The following is a 23066-nucleotide window of genomic DNA, read 5'->3' as shown; positions in this document are numbered from 1 at the left end:
TACAGTAGCTCACTGAGGTAACAGATAAGTGTCCAAGCCTACACTGATATAAAAAGAAACTCCAATACTATATTGTATATATATGTGAATGCATGTTTTTGCTATAAAGTATATTTATACCCTGCACCCCTTAAACTAAAATGCTTATAACTGCCTATTTTAACACTTCACTGCATAATTTAATAGTTCAGATGAAATTATACCTTAAATTATCATACTAAAACAATTTAATATTTCAAACAGAAATACACCCCAAACCATCATCTGAAAACACCCAAAGTCCTTTTTTGCTATAAAGGGTATATTTATATTAACAAATACAGTACCCGCAAAGTAAGATAATAGCCTTATTTTTAGTATAAACTGCAGGACAGTAAAAGCTTTAGCATAATTTTTAGAGTTGAAAGCATTGTAAATTAATAAAGAAACAGTAACAATAATAAATTTTACCTAGCTGTACATTGAACATGGAAAATATTTGAGTAAAATAATAAATAAAAATGAATGAAATTAGTTCTGTGCTCGATCTGGAGGCAAAAACCCTCAAATCGATATCTTCGCTTTGCACTGATATATCCGTAAGTACAGTACGATATAGCACGGTCCGTTATTGTGGTGAGCTACTGTATTTTGATTGGATGCTAACAGTATGGACAGCAGCCTGGGTATCTTAGGTGATGCTTGCACATTGGATGGTCCCATTTTATAGGAAAGCCTTCTTGGGCATGCTCCTGCACTAGTGTTTCCATTATCACGTGCATTGCTCACAACTACCCAGACTGTGTGAATCATGGTCTAATGACTTGTGAATATACTGTTTTATATAAGCTACTTACCAAGTAATTACGTAGCTATTAGTTTCCATTAACTGGCAGCTAGAATTTTGAAATTCGTGGTAGCGCTACTTTTGTTTTGGCTAGGCGAGTGACCCCGCCCACTTTTGGGGTAAGAGAGGAACCAGCTTAGCAAACGAGCTCAATGTGTTTCTGCCGGCTGATGGCTGTGGTTACAGTGATTGGCAGCAGCGGTTTTTTGAAATTTCTCTTCTCTGTTGATCTTGGAGCATTGGTGAAATATTCACTTTATGGTAGCCTTTTCGGCACAATTACTTAGTGTCAGTTTTTCTCTGAAGACTAGTATTACTGATTTTGACAATTATTTGGATTTTCTTTGACTTGACTTGTCAGTATGTCCGACTCGGGCTCTCAAAGTGTCAGGTATTGCAGTAAAGGCTGCAATACGAGACTGACTAAAGCCTGTTATGACCCTCATTCTCTCTGCACCTCTTGCAGGGGTCAGATATGTTCCCCTGATTTGAGCTGTAATGAATGTGTCTCTTGGGATCCTAAAATGTGGAATACCTTGAATAGTCATTTGACGAAATTAGACAGTAATAAAAAGAGAAAAGCTGCGGCTAGAACTAGTAGTAAGAAGACTTTAGCTAGTCAGGTGTCAGCAAAATCTTTGTCTGATAATTCTGATTCTTTATCCTTTGCTCCACCTGATTCCATGTCTCAATCTGTACCAGTTACTCTGCACCCTGGCCCCGTCATTACCAGTTTGAATCGAGAATTAACCTTGAGTTTGGGTTACTCGTTGACACGAGGGAGAAAATTGGTGCTTCTGTTAAAGTCCTACTGGACACAGTGAATGTGAAAGGTGATAATGAAGTGTTAGTGTCGATTCTTCTAGGCCAAGGTCCCTGGCAAACTCCCATAAACCTGGGAGGAGCCAAACTAGCAGCCCAAAGGAAGTCAGTGGGATCTGCCCACAGGCAGTCACCCCCTCAGTCGTACCTGTTACCGATTACCAGGTTACGACAGAGCGCCGCTGGAAGGCTGTCTCTATGGAAGTGGATCGTCTTTCATCTAGTATTTCCAGCAGTGACTCCAATCCTAGGCGCCAATGGCAAGGCGAATCTTGTCCTCTGAAGAGACGCACTGCGGATACTTCTCAACCTTCTGCAGTTCCTGTTAAGAAGGTTAAAGAGGCTTCTCCTGAACATCTTCCTTCCTGTAGCTTCTGGGACAGTCCGGAACCTTTCTCCCAGGGTCAACCAGTGTTAGTGGCATAAGTTCAACTTTCTAAGCACGCTACTTCTCGGAAGCGCTCTTCGGCATCGAGAACTTCGTCTTCTTCTAAGCGCACATCTTTTGCTTCGGAGGACTTGCCGAAAGCGATAGTGATGTCGGAACACTCTACAGCGCCCATGCGCCCAACTCCTGTTCTTGTAGCGCCTGTACAATCTGCTTTACCTGAATCTTCGTTGGTGAAGAAGTCGTCTTTGGCGTCAAGGCGCCCAGTGACGCCAGAACTTCCTTCTCCAGTGGTTCATGGTGCTGCTTCTGATGTGGCTCCCTCCGAGCACCCTTCATCTTTTGTGCATCCATCATCTCTTGAGCGCCTCTTTGCCGAGCATTCTTTGGTTCCCAAGCACCGTCGGCTCCAGAGCGCTCATCTGGTCCCGAGCACCCATCGGCTCCCACGTGCCCACCGACTCCTGAGTGCCCATTGGCATCTGTTCCCCTTTTGCAGCAAGATGCTTCTTTGGCTCCCGAGGCTAATTCCACTTCCAAGCGCCTGATTTCATACGTTTTTTTTTTTTATCAGCGCCCATGTCTGCTTCGGTTCTACCTGCTCCTGCTGCGACAGTTGCACCCTCTGTTCAGTCGATCCAGCACAAATTGGATATTATCCTGTGCTTAATTCAGAAATTCCCATAGGTACCCCAGCCCGTTGCGGATCTGTCGCCATTCTCTTCGGAGGATGAGGAAGAAGCAGACCCTGTTACCTCTTCGTCAGCGTATACCTCTTTACTCAGTTTTCTACTGGTGACTTTTCCTGATTACTTTTCTCCTGCAGCACCAGCATCTTCGACTTTGATGTACATGATGGATAATCAGACGACTTCTTCAAGACTTCCTAAAATGGTAATGTCCTCTTCAGCTGAGAAAGCTCTTCATGAGGTGGAGAACTGGCTCTCGAGCAAGAGGGATCAGGGAAGAGCCTCCTTTTCTTGCCCTCCGTCTAGGTTGTCGCAGAGAAGATATCTTTCGTAGGCGACCGGAGAGGCTCCATCCATGGGAGCGCCTGCCTCCTCCCAGGGAGACTTCTCTGGTTTAGTTGACTCCTCCAGGCGGTCTGTGTTCAATGCAGCCAAGATTTTGTTCTCATCCTCGGAATTGGACCACCTTATCAAGCAATTATTCGAAGTCTTGGAAGTGTTCAGCTTTCTTGACTGGGCAGTAGGAGCTCTTGCTCGTAAAGTGAAGGAGTGCCCTCATATCCCTGAAGACTTTTCTTCGGATTTTTTGGGAGTCATCTCTTGCCTGGATAAGGGTATTAGAGATGGGTCATTTGAATTATCCTCCCTTTTTGCAATGGGTATCCTCAAGAAGAGGGAGCTTTGGTGTTCATAAACCATGAAGGGAGTTACTCCCTCCCAGAAGTCCACACTCCTCTTCTTGCCGCTGGACAAGAAGCACCTTTTCCCTCAATCGACTGCGCTACAGGTTGCGGCTGATCTGCAACAGAAGTCTACGCAGGACCTCCTCACACAATCAACGAGACGGCCTAGAGGGTCTCCTGCCTTTCCCTCTAGGACAGTTTCTCCTGTTCAACCTCAGCCCTTTTGGGGTAGAGGCAGACAAAGAGGCTTCCCCAGACCTCGTGGAAATGCCAGTTTCACCCCCAGAGCTATCAAGAAGCCCTCCTACAAACCACCCGCACGTAAGTGAGGATCTAGTCTGCACACCTGTGGGGCAAGGCTCCTCCACTTTTGGAAGCGTTGGGAAGCAAGAGGAGTGGAGAGTTGGATTGTCCAAGTTCTAAGAGAAGGCGACGTCCACATTTTAGGATCCCAAGAGACACATTCATTACAGGTCAAATCAGGGGAACATATCTGACCCCTGCAAGAAATACAGAGAGAATGAGGGTCATAACAGGCTTTAGTTATTCTTGTATTGCAGCCTTTACTGCAATACCTAACACTGAGAAAGCTTGTCCCTTGAATTCCACCAAGTCAGATCTTCTTTTATTTCCTTTGTTATTGGAAAAACAAAAGAATCCTGGTGTTTCTTCCTGTTCCAGTTGACTTTCAGAAAACTAAGTTTCTCATGTGAAGCCTTCCTAGGGACACGAACTGCTCCATGGACGAGAGAGTCCCCAACAGGTTCATCCAGCTGTTCGCAGAACAGGACTGAAGGGCGAGAAATCTGTTTATCTTCTGTAGGCAGGAGTTTATCCTTTGGGGTGAGGGAAAAACCCAAATACTCTGAGAGTTTATCCTCTCCCCAAATAAGCTATCTCCTGAGAAGGAGTCAGTTGAGATTTTTGGAAACTTAACAAGAGGCCCAGATCCTGGGTGAGAAGGGTCTTGTGAAGGTCCTCTGCACATTTCTCCTTCAACTGGGAGCGAATAAGCCTATCGTCAAGATACAACGAAACGACTCCCATCAGATATAACCATTTTGCCATTGGGGTGAGGACACGCGTGAATACCTGTGGGGCTGTTGACAGACCGAAGCAAAGGGCTCTGACTGGTGCACTTTACGCTGGAACACTAACCTTAAAAACTTCTCGAATCCCGATGAATTGGGACTTGGAAGTAGGCGTCTTTCATGCCTATCAAGATCATCCAATCTTCCAGATGAATAGATGCAAGTATGGACTGGGATGTCTCCTTCTTGAATTTGGTTTTCTGTACGTACAAGTTCAGGGCACTTACATCCAGGACTGGCCTCCAGCCCCCTGAGGCTTTGGGAACTACAAACAGTCGATTGTAGAACCCCGGAGAGTAGGTGTCCTTGACTAGCTTGACTGCTTCTTTTTCAAGGAGAGCTGTCACTTCTTGGGAGAGGGCTGAAAACTTCTCGGACTTCGGAACAGATGAAGTGGCGCATCAGCGTGAAGGAATTGACGGCAATTCACTGGGGATTATAAGCGTTTGCATCGGAGGTGTCCGGAAAGAGTGTCCGTCCACTCGGACAACACCACGGCTCTATCTTATGTAAGGAAACAAGGGGGAACTCATTCTTTCTCCCTTTGCCAAGTAGCGAGAGCCCTTCTCATTTGGGCAGATCAGAATCGAACCCAGATCCTAACCAGATTCATTCAAGGGAAATGCAATATTTTAGCAGACAAACTCAGCCGTCGAAAACAAGTTCTCCCCATGGAGTGGACTCTAGACCCTCTAGTTTGCATAGAGTTGTGAAAGCTGTGGGGAAGACTGATTCTAGATCTGTTTACGACTGCAAAAAATGACCATCTCCCCTTGTATTGTTTGCTAACGCCAGATCACAAGCTTGGGCGACAGACGCGATGCTTTTGGATTGGTCGAACATGGATCTTTACTCCTTTCCCCCATTCAAGATGGTGAGAGAAGTATTAAACAAGTTCCGAAATCATCGAAATGTAAAGATGATGTTAGTAGCCCCATTCTGGCCAGCCTGAGAATGGTTCCCGGACTTGCTGGAGCTTCTCGTGGATTTTTCCGAGACTATTGCCTCAAAAACCCAGTCTACTCAGACAGCCACATTTCAGAAGGTTCCATCAAGGACTATCCACTCTGGCTCTGACCACATTCAGACTGTCGACAGATTGGTGCGAACGAAAGGATTTTCAAACGCAGTTGCAGACGCTATTGCTGGTTGTAGACAACTTTCCTTGAGCTAAGTTTACCAAGCCAAGTGGACAGTCTTCCGTGAATGGTGCAGAGAAACAACATCTCGTCTTCTAAGACATCTATAACGGAAATCGGTGATTTCCTTCTATATTTGAAGTCTACCAGGAACCTTTCCACCTCAGCCGTTAAATGCTACAAAGCAATGTTGAGCTCTGTTTTTAGACAGTGTATTTAGACATAGGGGTTTAGATCTCTCTAATAAGGGCCTTTCTGATCTTATCAAGTCTTTTGATACGACCAAGCAAAAAGAAGATAGGCTAGTAGCCTGGAATTTAGACGTGGTACTGAAGTGGCTGTTGGAACCATGTTTTGAACCTTTGCAATCTCTCTCCTTAAGCGACCTTACTAGGAAAACTCTGTTCCTAGTAGCATTGGCGACTGCCAAGAGAGTCAGTGAACTCCACGCTTTGGATAAAAAGGTTGGATTCTCTCAAGGTAATGCAATCTGCTCATTTACCTTAGGATTCTTAGCTAAGAATGAGTCCCCTGCCAACCCCTGGCCTCACTCATTGGTTATTAAGAGTTTAATAGATGTCTTAGGTCCGGAGGAAGTGGAGAGAACCCTTTGCCTTGTAAGGGCATTAAGATACTATTTACTGAGAACGGACAAGATCTGTGGCCCATCAAGCAACCTTTGGTGCTCAGTTAAGGTCCTTCTCGCCCTCTTTCGAAAAATGTTACCCATAGTGAAAGTCAAAGCGCATGAAGTGAGGGCAGTTGCCACATCCCTGGATTTTAGGCATAATTTGTCTATTGCATCTATTATACAAACAATGTTTTGGAAATGGAAATTGGTGTTTGCAGCTCATTATGTATGTGACATTGAAACTGTCTATGAAAATTGCAGTGCCTTGGGTCCTAATTCGATTGCTGGTATGGTGTTGGGAGAAGGAGTGTAGGAAGCTTCCTTCATCCTTCCTGTTTTTTCGCCTTGATTCATGGTATCGAGTCGTAGGGGAGCCTGGGGGTACTTGGTGTTTGGAGTGCTCACCAGTTTTTATCCACAATGGTTGGCTAATGGTATGCCGTAATGTTTATCTATAGGCGATTGTGGTTTGATTTTTATTTATTCTCTGGTTGTGTTTTTCTGGTACTGTGCCCAGGGCAGGGGTGACTTTATTCTGTGTGTGCAGTTGGACACCCTTTGCAACAAAGGAATCCTGCTACGTAGCAGGAGACTCCTGGCTACACCGCCACGTCGCTATGAGTTGAGATGAGTACCATTCAGAGACAGTACTTTCCTGTAGCAGCTCTCTCAACAGGTAAGGAACCAGCAAGCAATTTTAACTAATGCTAGCAATAATTCTATTTCTTTTACTTTACTTATTTTAATGTATTAGGATAGATAACCCATGCATCCCACCTCCTATGATGTGGGATTCAGCTATGTAATTACTTGGTAAGTAGCTTATATATAAATGACATTTTTACGAATAGAACTTACCTGGCAGTTATATATATATAGCTTAATCCCTGTCGAACCGGCAGATTTTTCAAAACTCGCGGCAACCACCGAATGGTAGGTGTCCGATAGGTGGTTAACAACCCTTACAGGGTGGTAGTTGGAATCATTCCCGTTTTCAGTTCCTCAGATCATCTCTGCCGGTTGGACTGACAACATCGTTGTTGGTTCTCCGTCGGGTTTTTCGCCGCTTCCCTAGGTCGCTGTGTTTGGGCCTTTTATTGGTGACGATATTGACCTTTGGATTGGCAATCGCTTTTGTGGCTTGTTTTGATTTATTCTTTTGACTGTTCTTGGATAAGATGTCTGATCCTAAGTTTTTTTCGAGTATGTGTGAATGAGGAATGCAAGGTTAGGTTGCCGAAAGCTTCGGTGGACCCTCACACTGTTTGTTTAGGTGCAGGGGTTTTGAGTGTGCCTTGGATAAAAGATGTAAAGAATGCGAGGATTTGGATGAAAAGAAATGGATGGAAATGAAACGCTTATGTGCGTAAATTAGAGATGGATAAGTTAAGGAGGGCTTCTAAATCTAAATCTAGGTCTGTGAGTGATGTTAGCCTAGACATTTCTTTTAACCCTTCTATTCCTAAATCACCCTTAGAAGTAGATCCTTCTCCCGAGGTGGTAACCCCGCTCCTTCTACAGGAACTGTATCTGCTGTTATGGACCCTCAGTTCGCCAGGATGGCGGCTGAGATGAAAGAATTAAAGGATCAACTTGAAGCCTTGAAGAAAGGTAAGAGTACAAGTGAAGTTTGTGATAGTGTTTGTGCTAGTGCAGTGGAGGTGGCGACTGATCGACCTGTCATGCCCCCTAGATCTAGACCTCTACCAAGCTCCCAGGACCAAGGGAGAAGGTACGTCGACGATCGTAAGGGGGTGAGAGGGACGTATCCTCGGTCAGCCGTCGCCTCAAGCAGTCCTGTTGCTTTTCCCAGGCTGCTTATGACCGCCACAGGAAAGGCGTGTCGGAAGGGCTTGCGTCTTCTCCTAGCCCCTCTCCTAGACGAGATGGCAGTATGAGGATTCGAGACCGACCAAAAGAAGATGGTTGCAGCAAGAGGATCAACCTCGTGACTCGCTCTCCTTTCGGGTGCGTGGAGTAGGCTAGCCTGAATCTTTTGCTTCCGACGACGACCGAACGTCTCTCCAGCAAAAAGGTCAAGACCTTTTTCGGAATGTTCTCCTCTCGTTGTACGGAGGAGGGAGAGTTCTCTTCTTTCTGCTTCCGGAGAATTCTCGAGGAATCCTTCTCTTTCTCCCAGCTTGACTCGACAACCTTCTCCCTCGGAACCTCAAGATGCAGCTGCTGCGGCTAAATCCTTTATGACCGTCATGCAAGGCCAATTGGCTTCTCTTGTTCAGGCCTTTAGTCGTCCTCCCCCCCAGTCGGTCAGACGTAAGGACTCCAAGTTACCAGTGAAGAGATCTAGAAGGGAGTCCCCTGCTGAAGTTTCTTCTAGGGATAAGAGAGAACTGGATCCCTCTCCCATTCGAGTCAACAAGTGGCGCACTTCTGGCTTGGAACATAAGAATCTTCTCTTTTCTCCCAAGCAAAACCTCAGGGTTCTTCTCCTGAGGCTCGACTCTTCTCCTCTCCACGCTATAAACGACAGGAATTTTCTTCCTCTACCGGGAACATTCTTCCTTTGTTCAGCAAGATTACGACTTCGGTTCCCCAGGAAGGAAAGAACGCAGTGAATTCCCTCGACGCCAGGACGCATCCTCCTCTCGACGCCAGGACGCATCCAATTCTCGGCGCCAGGACGTATCCAATGCTCGACGCCAGGACGCCCAGCTCGATACCAGGACGCATCCAGCTCGACATCAGGACTCTTCTAGGGCGGTTTGTCAGGACGCAACCAGCTCTCGCCGCCAGGGGCGCTTTCGGCGATCGTCGTCCTCCCGGGCGCAATACAGCAAGAAGAGAAAGAGACAGAGTTGGAAGGAATGCATGATTTGGAAGACGTTTCAGAGGGACGAAGATAAACCTTCTAATGCGGCTGATGACTATAAGGTTCTTTCTCGCTCTCTTTTGGAGCTGTATGGGGAGGAGTTTAAGCCTGCTGCTCTCGTTCTCCTCAGTCCCAGTTTAACAGGAAGAAATCGAGGAAGCAGTCAGCCTTTATTAAAATGAAACTTTCCATTTCTGCAAAGAAGGCTCTGACCAGGATTGATAACTGGCTTAAGGAGCGTAGACAAGCAGTAAAGTCCTCCTTCTCGTTTCCTCCAGCTAGGCTTGCTTGCTCAAGGCGGGCATGTGGTATGACACTGGAGAAGCTCTTGGCCTGGGAGTACCTGCCTCCTCCCAGGGGACTTCTCTGGTATAGTAGACTCTTCTAGAAGACATGCCCTTAACTCAGCTAAGGTGATGTGGTCGATGACGGAACTAGACCATCTCATTAAAGGAATTTTAGGTCTTTTGAAGTGTTTAGTTTTTTAGACTGGTCTGTTGGAATTCTATCCAAGAAGATGGAAACCATTCAGGCAACAGGAATTGAAGACCTTTCCAGTATTATGGCCTGTATGGATAAGGCTCTGAGGGATGGAGTAAATGAGATGGCTTCTCTTTTTGCAGGGATTTTGAAGAAGAGGGGCTTTGTTATGTTCCTTCACGTCCAAATCTACTACAGTCGCACAGAAGGCAGAGCTCCTTTACGCCCCTCTCGGAGCATTTGTTTCCGGAGTCCTTGGTCAGGATATTTCTCAGACTCTGGCACATAAAGCTACGCAAGATTTACTTACTCGCTCGGCTAGGAGGTTTCTTCGGCAATTCCTCCAGCTGCCAAAAAGGAGGAAAAGAGAGTTCAGCAGCCCTTTCGGGCAGAGTTCCTTCTAGAACTGAATTCAGAGGAAGAAGACAAGAAACAGGGGTAGAACTAACAGAAGGACGTTTAGAACACGCTCTAGGAATTGAGAAACAAGTCCTCCAGACAACAGTAGGAGCAAGGCTGTGTCACTTTTGGCAGGCTTGGGAAGCAAGAGGGGCGGACACCTGGTCTCTCAGTCAGTCATCAAGGAAGGGTAAAAGATCCCCTTTACGGGGAAACCGCCACTTTCAACAACGCCACTAGCCCTAGTGGCTCAGTACTCGAACGCATTGAAACGAGGGGCACTCCTGAATCTAGTAGACCAGATGTTGGAGAAAGGAGCGATAGAACCAGTTTTGGAACTAGGATCCCCAGGGTTCTACAATCGTCTGTTTTTAGTGCCCAAGAGTTCGGGTGGATGGAGACCGGTCCTGGATGTCAGCACATTGAACGGATTTGTGGAGAAGACCAAGTTTACCATGGAGACGTCTCAGTCTGTGCTGGCAGCAGTCCGTCCAGGGACTGGATGGTATCCCTGGACCTGCAGGACGCTTACTTTCATATTCCCATCCACCCGACTTCAAGGAAGTTTTTAAGGTTTGTGATCCAGGACAAATGCTTCCAGTTCAAAGCTCTTTGTTTCGCCTCAGCACAGCTCCTCAAGTGTTCACCAGAGTAATGTCAAATGTGGCAGGATGGCTTCATCATGAGGATAAGAGTATCCCTGTACCTAGACGACTGGCTGATAAGGTCCCAGTCGAAGAACAGGTGTCTGGAGGACTTACACAAGACGTTTATGATTGCTCAGGATCTGGGTCTCATTTTCAACAAGGAGAAGTCTCAGACCGAACCGAGTCAGACGATTCTTTATTTGGGGATAGTTCTGGACTCAGCTCGTTTTCGGGCTTCTCCCTCACAAGAAAGGCAAACCAAGTGCCTCGAGAAGGTTCAGTATTTCCTGGAGAGGCAGAAGTGCTCGGCGAGGGAGTGGATGAGTTTGTTGGGCACCCTCTCCTCGCTCGAGAAATTTGTCTCTCTGGGAAGGTTGCACCTCAGACCTCTGCAACACTTCCTTTCAAGAATCTGGGACAGGAAGAATCAGGAGGACTCATTTTCCTTCCACATTCCAGCAGAGATCAAGAAGCATCTGAGTTGGTGGCTGGATCCGTCGATCTTAGGGGAAGGAATCTCCCTACGCAGAAAGAACCCAGACCTAGTGTTGTTCTCAGATGCTTGAGTCGGGATGGGGAGCAACACTGGAGAACAAGGAAGTTTCAGGCTCTTGGGAAGAGGACAAATCGGATGGCACATCAGCAGGAAAGAGTTGATGGCCATCTGGTTAGGTTTAAAAGCCTTCAAAGGAATCTGTCGCGGGGAAAGTAATAGAAGTGAATTCAACAACACCACGGCTCTTGCGTATATCAGCAAACAAGGAGGGACTCATTCTTTACCTCTTTAAAACAGCAAGAGAGCTCCTTCTGTGGACAAAAGACCACAGAGTGGAGCTCTTGTGACGAGATCTCGTGCAGGGGCAGAAGAATGTAAGAGCAGACATGCTCAGCAGAAGAGAGGCAAGTTCTGCCCACGGAATGGACTCTCAATCTTCAATCTTTGGCCCAGAAAACCACGTAAGATTTAATATCTAAAACAGCAAGAAAAGTCCTACCTACGACTTTCATCGCTAAAGAGTAAGGCTGAGTAACTGTGTTTCAGGTATTCAGTCTTTGTGGTCGGGCCCTCCGGGACAGAGGTTCCTCTAGGGCGGGTAGATGAATGGCAAAGAGAAAGAGGCTCTACACAGGAAGAAGGAGGACCTGCCTTCTCCTCCTGCAGACTGCGTGTAGGGAGCTGCAGACTGTCCAGCCTGAGTAGGCCCCCTCTGGTAACCAGACAATTCGACCTTTCTGCCAAATGCAACGACAGAACCAAGGCAAAGGTTTTACAGCAACAAGTGTCTATGATGTTGCAAAAGGAGACCAGACAGAGAGTTCAGGATCCGAATTCCCCAGGATTCTACATTCGGTTATTCCTGATCCCCAAATGCTTGGGGGTTAGGAGGACTGGTGCTAGACGGATTGCACTCAACTTTTTTGGTGCACAACAAAGGTCGCTATGGAAACGATAAAATTGGTTCTAGCAGCGGTCAGACAGCATGACTGGATGGCCTCATTGGACCTCCAGAATGCGACACATCCCCATGCACCTGAATTTCCAAGAATTTTCTGGTAGTTCGTCTACTCCAGAAAGGTTTTCTAGTTTTCTGCCCTCTGTTTTCGCCTAACAGACAGGGCTGACGCCTGGCTCTGGAGCCGACCTCTCGAGTAAGTTACCCAATATTGAGGACGCTACATGATAAGACTTCATAGACTACAGATTGCAGCCACTGGAGCAGCCCGAGCTTCTCCTTTCCCTTCCAGCCCCAAGGGTAGCTTCTCCTACTAAGAACAAACGACAGTCTCTGTTCAAAGATACCAGGCTGCAAGAGCGCGGGCGGACACTGTGCTGCCTTCCTCAGACATCCTCCTCCTCTTCCTCCTCGGATTGGTACTGCCTGCTGAACCCTCCACTGGTCCATTATTGACGATGAGGAGGAAATAATTGCCGTAGTTGAGGCTTCCCCAGCCTGTCCCCAACAGCAGGAAGCCCCGCATATAGCTTTAATACAAAATATGTAGCAGACTTTGTCTTCCCTGGTGCAAGAGTAACAACCAGGCAAAGAGAAGAAGGATATTAGACGTCCAACTAAAGCTTCTAGACGTCCAGAAGTTTAAAACGCTGAACGTAGTGAATGAAACTCTAGACGCTGGACGCAGTGGCGTCAAGCATCTAGGAGTGAAACAATCGCGACGGCTGCCGCCAATGAACCCCAAGACGCCAAGCAAGGCACCGATCGCCAGGACGCCAGGCTTCAAGATATTGCCAAGACGTGGAGTTAGCTTCAGGACGCAAGATGCACTGGCAGACTGCTGCCTAACAAAGAACAACTAGGGTCTACTGATAAACAGATAGAAATTCAGCTGATCCCATCCCAAGAGGTTCTATACCTTAGGATGAAGATTCAGAGTCAGGATTTTCGGGCTTTTCTGTTTATTGCAAAGACAGGACAAGCTTTAAGAAAATTTCAGAACTTTATAAAGAGATAGTCATGCTTGGCAAAGGAATAGATGAGTCTGCTGGGGAACCTCTTTCCTCGCTGGAACGGTTTGGTTCCCATTTGAGAGGTTAATTCTATGCCCTACAGTTTCATCTAAATCGAACTGGGACAAGGAAATAGAACTGGAGACCAAGTGCATCCTCCCATTTCGAACCAATAAGACCTTATTTATAGTGATGGAACGCCCCCGCTACTCCGGTGGAGGTCCCTTCATATTAGAGGAAACTTAGACCTAGTGTTGTTATCCGGACGCTGCCGACTCAGTATGGGGAGCAACATCGAGGGAAATAATAAGTCTGGTCTCCTGTACCAGAGAGCAGGAGAAGTTAAAACATCAATTGAAGAAGGAACTAACTGCAATCCTTCTAGCTCTCAGGGAGTTCAACACAGTGGGGAACAAAGAGGTGCAGGTCAACACCACAACACGGCAGCTGCCATTCACATCAGCAAACAAGGGGGTTTTCACTCCAGGTCTCTATATGAGACAACAAGAGTAGAACCTCTTCTTTGGGCAAAGGAAGAATGTAAAACTAGTAACCCACTTTATCCAAGGGGAGAAAAATGTGAGGGCAGACATTCTGAGCAGGAAATAAAAGTCCTCTCAACAGAATGAACGCCACATCAGGACTTTGGGACGCCCTGTGACATAGATCTCTTCACACAGCGAAAACGAAGAGGTTGACACTTACTCTCTCCAGGGCTATATATACATAGACACGCCTGGTGGACTGGTCCTACTTGGACTGTATGCATTTCCTCTTTCAAGATAATACACAGGTACTGGAAAAATTGGTGTCACATGAGAGGATCGAATGACTTTGTGGCCCTTTTTATATAAGCTACTTACCAAGCAATTACATAGCTATTAGTTTCTATTAACTGGCAGCTAGAATTTTGAAATTCGCAGTAGCACTACTTTTGTTTTGCTAGGCTTAGTGACCCCACCCACTTTCGGTAAGAGAGGAACCAGCTTAGCAATCAGGCCGACATGTTTCTTGCCGGTGATGGCTGTGGTTACAGGATTGCAGCAGCGGGCTTTTTGAAATTCTCTTCTGTTGATCTTGGATCATTGGTAGAAGTACTGGTTTTATGGTAGCCTTATTGACACACAATTAGTTAGTGTCAGGTTTTTTTTTTTGAAGGCTAGTATTACCAATTTGACAATTATTTGATCTCTTGACTTAATTTGTCAGCATGTCTGACCGGCCTCAAGTAGGGTGTTAGGTATTGCAGTAAAGGCTGCAATATGAGACTGATTAAAGTATGTTTTGACCCTCTTACTCTGTAATTTTTGCAGGGGTCAAACTATGTCCTCCTGAATTGACCTGTAATGAGTGTGTCTCTGGTATCCAAAAAGTGAAGACCTTGAATAACACTTAATAAAATTGACAGGATAAAAGAAGAAAAGAGCAGCCAGAGCTAGTAGTAATGAAGACTACTAGTCAGGTGTTGCAAAATCTTGTCTGATAATTCTGGATTCTTTATCCTTTGTTCCTCCCTAATCCCATTTTTCAATCTGTACCAATTACCCACACCCTGGCTCCTCTTATTCCTGATTCTGACCTCACACAGCCTTGAATTAATCTTTCAAGTTTGATTACTCATTGACAGGATGGAGAAAAATTGGTGCTTCTGTTAAAGTCCTACGGACAAAGTGAATGTGAAAAGTGAGCAGTGAAGTGTTATTGGAGGAGGTGGCGTCTGTCGCACCAAGTCTCCTAGGCTGTTGTCCCTGGCAAACTCTAAACCTGGAGAGCCAAACTGGCAGCCCAAAGGAGGGTCGGTGGGTTCTACCCACAGGCAGTCGCCCTCAGTTGTACCTGTTGCTGACCCTGTGTTGGCCACAGGTGCCACTGGAAAGGCATCTCCATGGAATTGATCTGCCTGTCCTCTAACGGCATTTCCAAGAGTGACTCCAGTCCTAGCGCCAATGGCAAGGCGAATTCATCCTCTGAAGAGATCGCGCTGGGTACGCTTCTCATCTCTCTGTTCGATTAAGAAGGCAAAGAGGCTTCTCCAGAACGTCTTCCTTCCTGTAGCATGTGGGACAGTCTGGAACCTTTCTTCCAGATCTGCCAGTGTTAGTGGGACGTTCTTCTCTTCTACACGCTACTTGAAGTGCTCTCTTTGGCATCGAGAACTACTTCTAAGCGCATCTTTGCATGTGGGAGGACTTGCCAGATAGGTTGTATGCTCTAATTGTTTCCAGCATCCATGCGCCCAACTCCTGTTCTGTGGCACCTGTACAATCTGCTTTTCCTGAATCTTCGCTGGTGGAGAAGTCGCCTGTGGCGCCTAAGAACTCTCTCCAGTGGTTCATGGTGCTTCTTCTGCTTTCACCCGCGAGCCCATTCATCTGTTGTGCATCCATCGCCTCCTGAGCGCTTGCTGAGCACTCTTTGGCTCCCGAAGGTCCGTCAACTCTCTTCAAGTGCTCATCAGGTCCCGAACATCGCTCCCTGTTAACCCATTCCCCTCTTGCAGCAAGATGCTCCTTGGCACCTGCTGCTAATTCCGCCTGCCAACTGACATTTCATCCATTTTCGCAGTTTCAGCATTTCTTTCTCGGTTCCCATCTCGCCTACATGGCAGTTGTGCTCTGTTTTGGATCCTTCTGTTCAGTCGATCCAAATTAAATTGGACATCCTGGGCTTAATTCAGAAAGCCCCATTGGTACCCCAGCCCGTTGCAGATCTGTCGCCAATCTCTTCAGAGGAAGTAGCGGACCCTGCTTCCCCTCCGTTGGCATATGCCTCCCTACTCAATTTCCTGCTGGTGACTTTTCCTGATCACTCTCTCCTGCAGCTCCGCATCCCGGCCGACGCATACAATGGCTAACCCGATGCCTTCAAAACTGCTCAAAATGGTACTGTCCTTGAGCTAAGAAGGTCTCCGTGAAGTGGAGAACTGGCTTTGGTGAGCAGGGAAGAGCCTCCTTTCTTGCCCTCCGCTCTAGGCTGCCGTTGCAGAGAAGAGGAACTTTTTAGCGCGATCGGAGAGGCTCTACATGGAGCGCTCTGCCTCCTCCCAGGGAGACTTCTCCCGGTTTAGTTGGACTCCTCCAGATGGTTGGCGGCTCACCAGCCAAGATTTTGTTCTCGCCCTCAGACTGGAATTCATCAAGCATTTGATCAAAGTCTAAAGTGCTCAGCTTTCTCGACTGGGCAGCAGGAGCTCTGCTCTGAAGTGAAGGAGTGCCTCATATCCCTGAAGGCCTTTGTATTTTTGGGAGTCTCTTACCTGGATAAGGGTATTAGAGATGGCTCTTGTTATCCTCCTTTTTGCAATGGGGTATTATCAAGAAAAGGGAGTTTGCGTCTATACACCATGAAGGGAGTTTCACCTCCCAGAAGTCACACTCCTTTTCACCAGGGCCACTTTTCCCACCTGACTGTAAAGTACAGATTGCAAACTGATCTACAACAATAACAGAAGTCGATGCAGAGACCTCCTCACAATAATCAACGACGGCCTAGAGAGTTCCGGCTTTTCCTATAGGACAAGTTTTCTTCCTTCAACCCCAACCCTTTCAGGTAGAGGCAGACAAAGAGGCTTCCCCAGACCTCGTGGAAATGCTCAAGCTACCCCCAGAGCACAAGAAGTCCTTCACAAACCACCTGTACATAAGTGAGATCTAGTCCTCCACACACCTGTGGGGGCAAGGCTCCTACATTTTTTAGAGCGTTGGGAAGCAAGAGGAGCAGAGAGTTGGATTGTCCAAGCTCTAAGAGAAGGCTACTCGATCTCATTTCTGGAAAAAAAAACCCCCCTTGAGCAGCAAGCCTGTATTATTGATGCAGCTCACTGCAAACTCCGGTAGTTTTCTGTGCCCTTCTCCCAGTTAGTGACAGCCTCCTTGTAAAAGAAGCAGTCGAGTTTAGTCAAGGACACCTCATCTCCGGGTTCTACAATCAACTGTTTGTATTCCCCCAAAGCATCTGGCTGGAAGCCAGTTCTGGGATGTGTGCCTTGAACTTGTATGTACAGAAACCAAGTTCAAGATGGAGATGTCCCAGTCTGTCCCTTGCATCCATTCGCCTGAAGATTGGATGATCTTGATAGACATGAAAGATGCCTACTCCCATGTCCCAATTCATTAGGATTCGAGAAGTTTTAAGGTTTGTGGCTCCAGCTGTAAAGTGTACCAGTTCAGGAGCCCTCTTTGCTTCGGTTTGTCGACAGCCCCACAGGTATTCATGTGTTCTTGCCCCAATGGCAAAATGGTTACATCTGGATGGGAGTCAACATTTCATTGTATGTCGACGATTGGCTTATTCCGCTTTCTAGTCAAAGGAAAATATGTGAGGACCTTCACAAGACCCTTCTTCTACCCAGGATTTGGGCTCCTTGTTGAATTTTCCAAAATCTCAACTGGCTTTTTCAGGAGATAACTTATTTGGGGAGGAGGATAAACTTTGGTTTTCGGTTTTTCCTCCCCAAAGGATAAACCCTGCCTTCAGAAAATAAATATCTCGCTTCAGTCCTGTTCTGCGAACAGTTGGATGAGGCCTGTTGGGACTCTCGCCCATGGAGCAGCTTGTGAACTCAGGAAGGCTTCACATGAGAAGCCTGCTTCCTGAAAGTCAACTGGAACAGGAAGAAATGTCTGATTCTTCATCTTTCCAATAACAAAGGAAATAAAAGAAGATCTGGCTCGGTGAACCAAGAGACAAGTTTCCTCAAGGGAAGTCACTTCTCCTCTGAACCCCAACCTAATGTTATTCAGACACGCCAGACCCATGTTGGGGAGCCCTCCTGGGAGATGGTGAAGTTTCAGGCTCAGACTTCGAACAGACGAAGTGGCACATCAACGTTGAAGGAATTGATGGCTGTATCAGCAAACAAGGAGGGACTCATTCTTTACCTCTTTCTGAAACAGCAAGAGAGCTCCTTCTGTGGACAAAAGACCACAGAGTGGAGCTCTTGGCGAGATTCGTGCAGGGCAGAAGAATGTAAGAGCAGACATGCTCAGCAGAAGAGGGCAAGTTCTGCCCACGGAATGGACTCTCAATCTTCAAGTTTGCCAGAAACTGTGGAGGTTATGGGGAGGCCTTCAATCAGACCTCTTCGCCTCCAGCCAGAACAAGAGAATCCCCAACTACTGCTCTCTAGTCCCGGACAGAGAAGCAATAGCAGTGGACGCCTTCTTGATGGACTGGACGGGGATAGACACTTATGCGTTCCCTCCGTTCAAGATTATCAATCTAGTAGTCATCAACTGACTGCATTCAGACTATTCGAGAAGCTTGTCAGAGCGAGAGGATTTTCAGCTCAAGCTGCAAGAGCTATCGCCAGAGCGAGGAGGGTCTCTTCACAGAGAGTTTACCAGTCAAAGTGGGAAACCTTTAGATCTTGGTGTAAGCAGCATAAAGGTTTCCTCAACCACTACCTCTGTGAGCCAAATAGCTGATTTTCTCTTGTCCCTCAGGCAAGATTCTAAGCTGGCCGTATCCACCATAAAAGGATACAGAAGCTTGTTGTCACAAATCTTTAGGCACAGAGGCATAGATTTGTCTCAAGATAGAGACTTGAGAGACCTTTTAAAGTCTTTCAAACAACAGAAGCAGACTTTGAGACCCCGTCCTGGAATTTGGATGTGGTTTTGAAGTTCTTGTGCAGCAGGAAGTTCGAACCCATCTGCATAAAGCAACCCTGAGAGACGTAACGAAGAAAACTCTTTCCTTCTCGCTCTTGCTACAGCTAAAAGGGTCAGCGAGATTCAGGCTATTCAGAAGCAAGTAGGCTTCAATCGTAATGGAGCAATTTGCGCATTAGGCTCGACTTCCTTGCTAAGAATGAGAACCCTTCCAAACCCTGGCGGGGACGTTTGAGGTTCCTAACCTCACTGATTTAGTGGGCCAAGAGGAGGAGAGACTACTCTGTCCAGTTAGAGCCCTCAAAGCTTATATTTCTAGGACAAAGGACGTAAGAGGTTCTTCCAGTTCCTTGTGGTGTTCAGTGAAGGATCTCAAAAGCCCCTCTCTCAAGAATGCGTTATCATTCTTTTGAGGAGACAATAAGAGAAGCTCACCTTTTATGTGAAGAGGAGAACTTTGGTTTGTTGAAGGTGAGGCTCACGAAATAAGAGCCATTGCAACTTCTCTGGCTTATAGAAAGAATATGTCAGTTAAACAAATTATGGATGCCACTTTTGGAGAAGTGACTCTGTTTTCGCTTCTCATTACCTCAGAGAGGTAAGAGTAGATTATGAGAAATGTTACACCTTGGGCCCATATGTAGCTACAGCTTCGGTATTGGGTAAAGGAGTGACTGCCTCCCCCTCAACCTTAGCTTTTGTTTGGGATACCTGTAATTGGGCTGGTGTTTTTATGGTTGTCTGAGGAAGCTTCCTTGTGGGAACAGCAACCCCAGTCTAACTAGATAGGTGTATATCTAGTCTGCAAGGTTAGGTGGTTAGATTGAGTAAGGTTACAGGTAATAGAAGGGAATAGGAAGTACAGAAGTCTAGTCACGTTGTTGGTCTCACCCCGTTTGACAGACTCGATTGAGTTGTTTCAGTATAACAGGTCTTCACCTGGCTGGCGCTCCTAAGGAAAGCGGCTCAAGAGGCAGGAACCTTTGAAGTCAGCTACCTTAGCAGGTAAGGAATCAAGGTGTTTACCTACGACTTTTAGTTGTTTCCCAACAATGTTGGCTGTCTTTCACCCTCCTCCAAATGTGTGAATCACCTATATATATATAACTGCCAGGTAAGTTCTATTCGTAAAAATGAAGTTTTTATGATAAAACAAAGTTTTATGAATACTTACCTGGCAGTTATATATATATATTTTAAATCCCACCCTCCTCCCCTCAGGAGACAGGTCGGGCAAGAGATGATCTGAGGAACTGAAAACGGGAATGATTCCAACTACCACCCTGTAAGGGTTGTTAACCACCTATCGGACACCTACCATTTTGGCGGTTGCCGCGAAGTTTTGAAAAATCTGCCGGTTCCGACAGGGATTAAGCTATATATATAACTGCCAGGTAAGTATTCATAAAACTTTGTTTTATCATAAAAACTTCATTTTTATAATAAAACAAAGTTTTATATATGCTTACCAAGTATTTACATGATCAAAGCCCTCCCTTCTCCCCTTGCATGGTTGGAAGGCATGAACATATTGAGCTCGTTTGCTAAACTGGTTCCTCTCTTACCCTGAAAGTGGGCGGGGTCACTCACCCAGCACTCCCTCAAATTTCAAAATTCTAGCTGCCGGTTAATAGAAACTAATAGCTATGTAATTACTTGGTAAATAGGCTATATATAAAACTTTTTTTTATTAGAAAAATGTCATGTTCATGCAAAAGACAATTAGCGAGCTTATTTTCCATTATTTGTAACAAAATGATGTACAGTACTGTTTACTGCATAAATACACTAAAATAAAAAAAGCAGGCTCATGTTTTTCTCTTGTATACAACACAGTGTGGTAGATTACACTACTGGATAAAAATGAGTATCAATTTCTTTTTCATTTTGCCCAAACCCATTACAGGCAGTCCCCAGTTAGCAGCCAGCTCGGTTAATGGTGATCTGGTTTTATGGTGCTTGTCTAGCGACGAAAATCGGCAATATTCGGTGCCAGAAATCGCCAATTTCCGCTTATCAGCGCCGATAATTGGGTATTGGCACCAATACATACCTAACAGAGGCGCCGATAACTGAAAATCTGCACTGTTCGGCACCAATAAGCCCGAAAATCGCTGAAAAAGCCCCAGAAATCGCTGATTTTCGGTTAGTGGCGATTTTCGGTTGTCATCACATCACCAGAATGGAACCCCCACCGATAACTGAGGACTGCCTGTACAGGCAGTCCCCGGATAACGGCAGGGGTTCCGTTACAAGCCAAAAATTGCTGCTAACCGAAAATCGGAAATAATAGCACTAATAACCCACTTAACGGTGCCGTTAACCTGGTATCGGTGCTGCTAACCAGATATCAGCACCTCTAACTGGAGATCAGCACCGAAAATCCAGTTAAGGGTGTCACTAGACAAGTGTCGTAAAACTAGATCGCCATTTACCGATGCTGCTAAGCAGGGGCTACCAGTATACAATCTTTAAAATGATCTTACACCGAAAAAGCAAAGTTTTTAATTTTTTTTGCCCAAACCCATTACAGCACAGTTTTATATAAGTACCTTACCAGTAATTACATAGCTATTAGTTTCTTTTAACCGGCAGCTGAAAATTTTGAAAATGCAGGTCCGCTAGTTTGTTATGGTTATGGCGACATGCCCTGCCCACTTTCAGGTGTAAGAGAAGGTACATCATAGCGAAGAGCTTCAGTTTGTTTCTGTGTTGTCGGGCACTAGTAGTCCTAACATTAGGTATTGTAGCAAAGCTGCAATACTAGACTAACTGAGAATCTTACGATCGCACACTGTTTGTGTTCCATGTAGGGGACAAACATGTTCAGTAGATTTACATTGTGAGGAGTGTAATGACTGGGATATTAAGAAGTGGAAGACTTTAGATGCACATCTCAGAAAGTAGCTAGAGATGGGAAGATGAAAGCTATTGCTAAGGAATCTAGTAAAGCTTTATTTAGTCAGGATTCATCCACTAAGTTGGATGCAATCACACCTGTAATTTCTTCCAATCCCATTCCATCCCCTCCATTTGTGCAACCGTCTCCTTTACCTGGCTCTCACGTTTCCGACCCCCACCACCATCACCAGTCTGGAGTTGAAAATCGACACTCGCTTTAAATTGATTGTGCAATCGATCGCTAAATTGTGGAGCAGTATTTTGTACACTGGAATGACCAAAGCGATTTTTATGAACCATATTGCTCACAAGGAGTAACCTTTTCGATAAAGTGTCCAATTTTGCACTGCTTAGGATTTTGAAAGTAAGCTCGACCAGCAAGATGGGGAGATAGTGCCTAATCTCTTGGGTAGTTTTACAGTATTATTTAAGAAATATATTTGTGAAGCAAGGACAGTTGTCATATGTAATTCCTTGCTAAAGTCCCAATATTTATGTTGATTAATTCAGTTTTTTTCATTTCAGTACATTCGTGACCATTACAATGAAGACCCTGACAACTATAGCACAGAAATTCACGAGCTGGAAGGGCTGCGTGCAGGAGCCATCCATGCTCCAAGAGATTTTACTGGTTGCTCAACTTTGAAACGTTACTACTGCCAACTGCATTTCTTACTCTCACGTTTCCCTCTGACAGAAAATTCTTCCCTGGCTATAACATTTAATTGGTGAGTTGAAAAGCTTAGTATGTGTGCCTACAGAGCAACATGATTCCGTTCTTTGATGATATGTTTGAAAGCAAGTTTTATTTTGCTATAAAATCCTTATGTTTTCAAATGCTAGAGACAAATCCTGAGGGTGAGTGGCAAAGAAATTGCAAAAATGTACAGTACATGTTTCTTTTCTTACATTGATCAAATGGGTCCATGTGTTACACTGTAGTGAATGCATCAAGGTCATTTAGCAAACTATGGTTTTGTTGTAGTTTTATTAATATTTTAAAACATACAAAGGATTTCTGAAGATAGAATTTCTCTAGTAATTCTTAGTGATTAGGGCTCATTTTAATTTGTGATATGTCACATGTGACAAGTAATATTTTTGTAGTCCGAGTTTTTTTTAGACATTCTCTTGCCACTACTTGGGATAAAAGCATTGTTGCTCTTCCACTGTTATGGAATCAAATGAAGCTTAGTGTTATTTGCTATTATGCAATCTTTGCTTTCTAGAAGGAATGCATTCGCATTTATTCTTGAATGCTTTATCATTTAAAATTGTCATTTTTCTTGTAGGCTTCATGATTTAAATTGTCAGATTAAGTTGTCCATGTCAGTTAGGGCTTCTGATAAGGACAGGGATCGGCAGGCCAATAGAATATAGAACTATCTTGAGGTTTCAAGTGAAGCTTGCAGTTGTAAGACTTTTTGGAAGTGCTAATTTCTGAATTCTTTGCTTAATAGA

General features: G+C 45.4%; 1 protein-coding gene across 2 annotated transcripts in view; it reads left to right on the top strand.

Moving 5' to 3' along the window:
* mop (myopic) overlaps positions 1 to 23066 on the top strand; it is a 166960-nt gene that overhangs the window by 2454 nt on the left and 141440 nt on the right. For both annotated transcript variants that reach the window (XM_067104451.1, XM_067104450.1), the window contains exon 2: positions 22131 to 22333. In XM_067104451.1, coding sequence (XP_066960552.1) covers positions 22131 to 22333 — 203 coding nt within the window. The remainder of the gene's footprint in view (positions 1 to 22130; positions 22334 to 23066) is intronic.

Source organism: Macrobrachium rosenbergii, chromosome 5 (genome assembly GCF_040412425.1).
Source record: "Macrobrachium rosenbergii isolate ZJJX-2024 chromosome 5, ASM4041242v1, whole genome shotgun sequence".
NCBI classification, from domain to species: domain Eukaryota; kingdom Metazoa; phylum Arthropoda; class Malacostraca; order Decapoda; family Palaemonidae; genus Macrobrachium; species Macrobrachium rosenbergii.
Note: the sequence above shows the minus strand (reverse complement) of the source record. Positions and strands in the feature narration are given on the sequence as shown.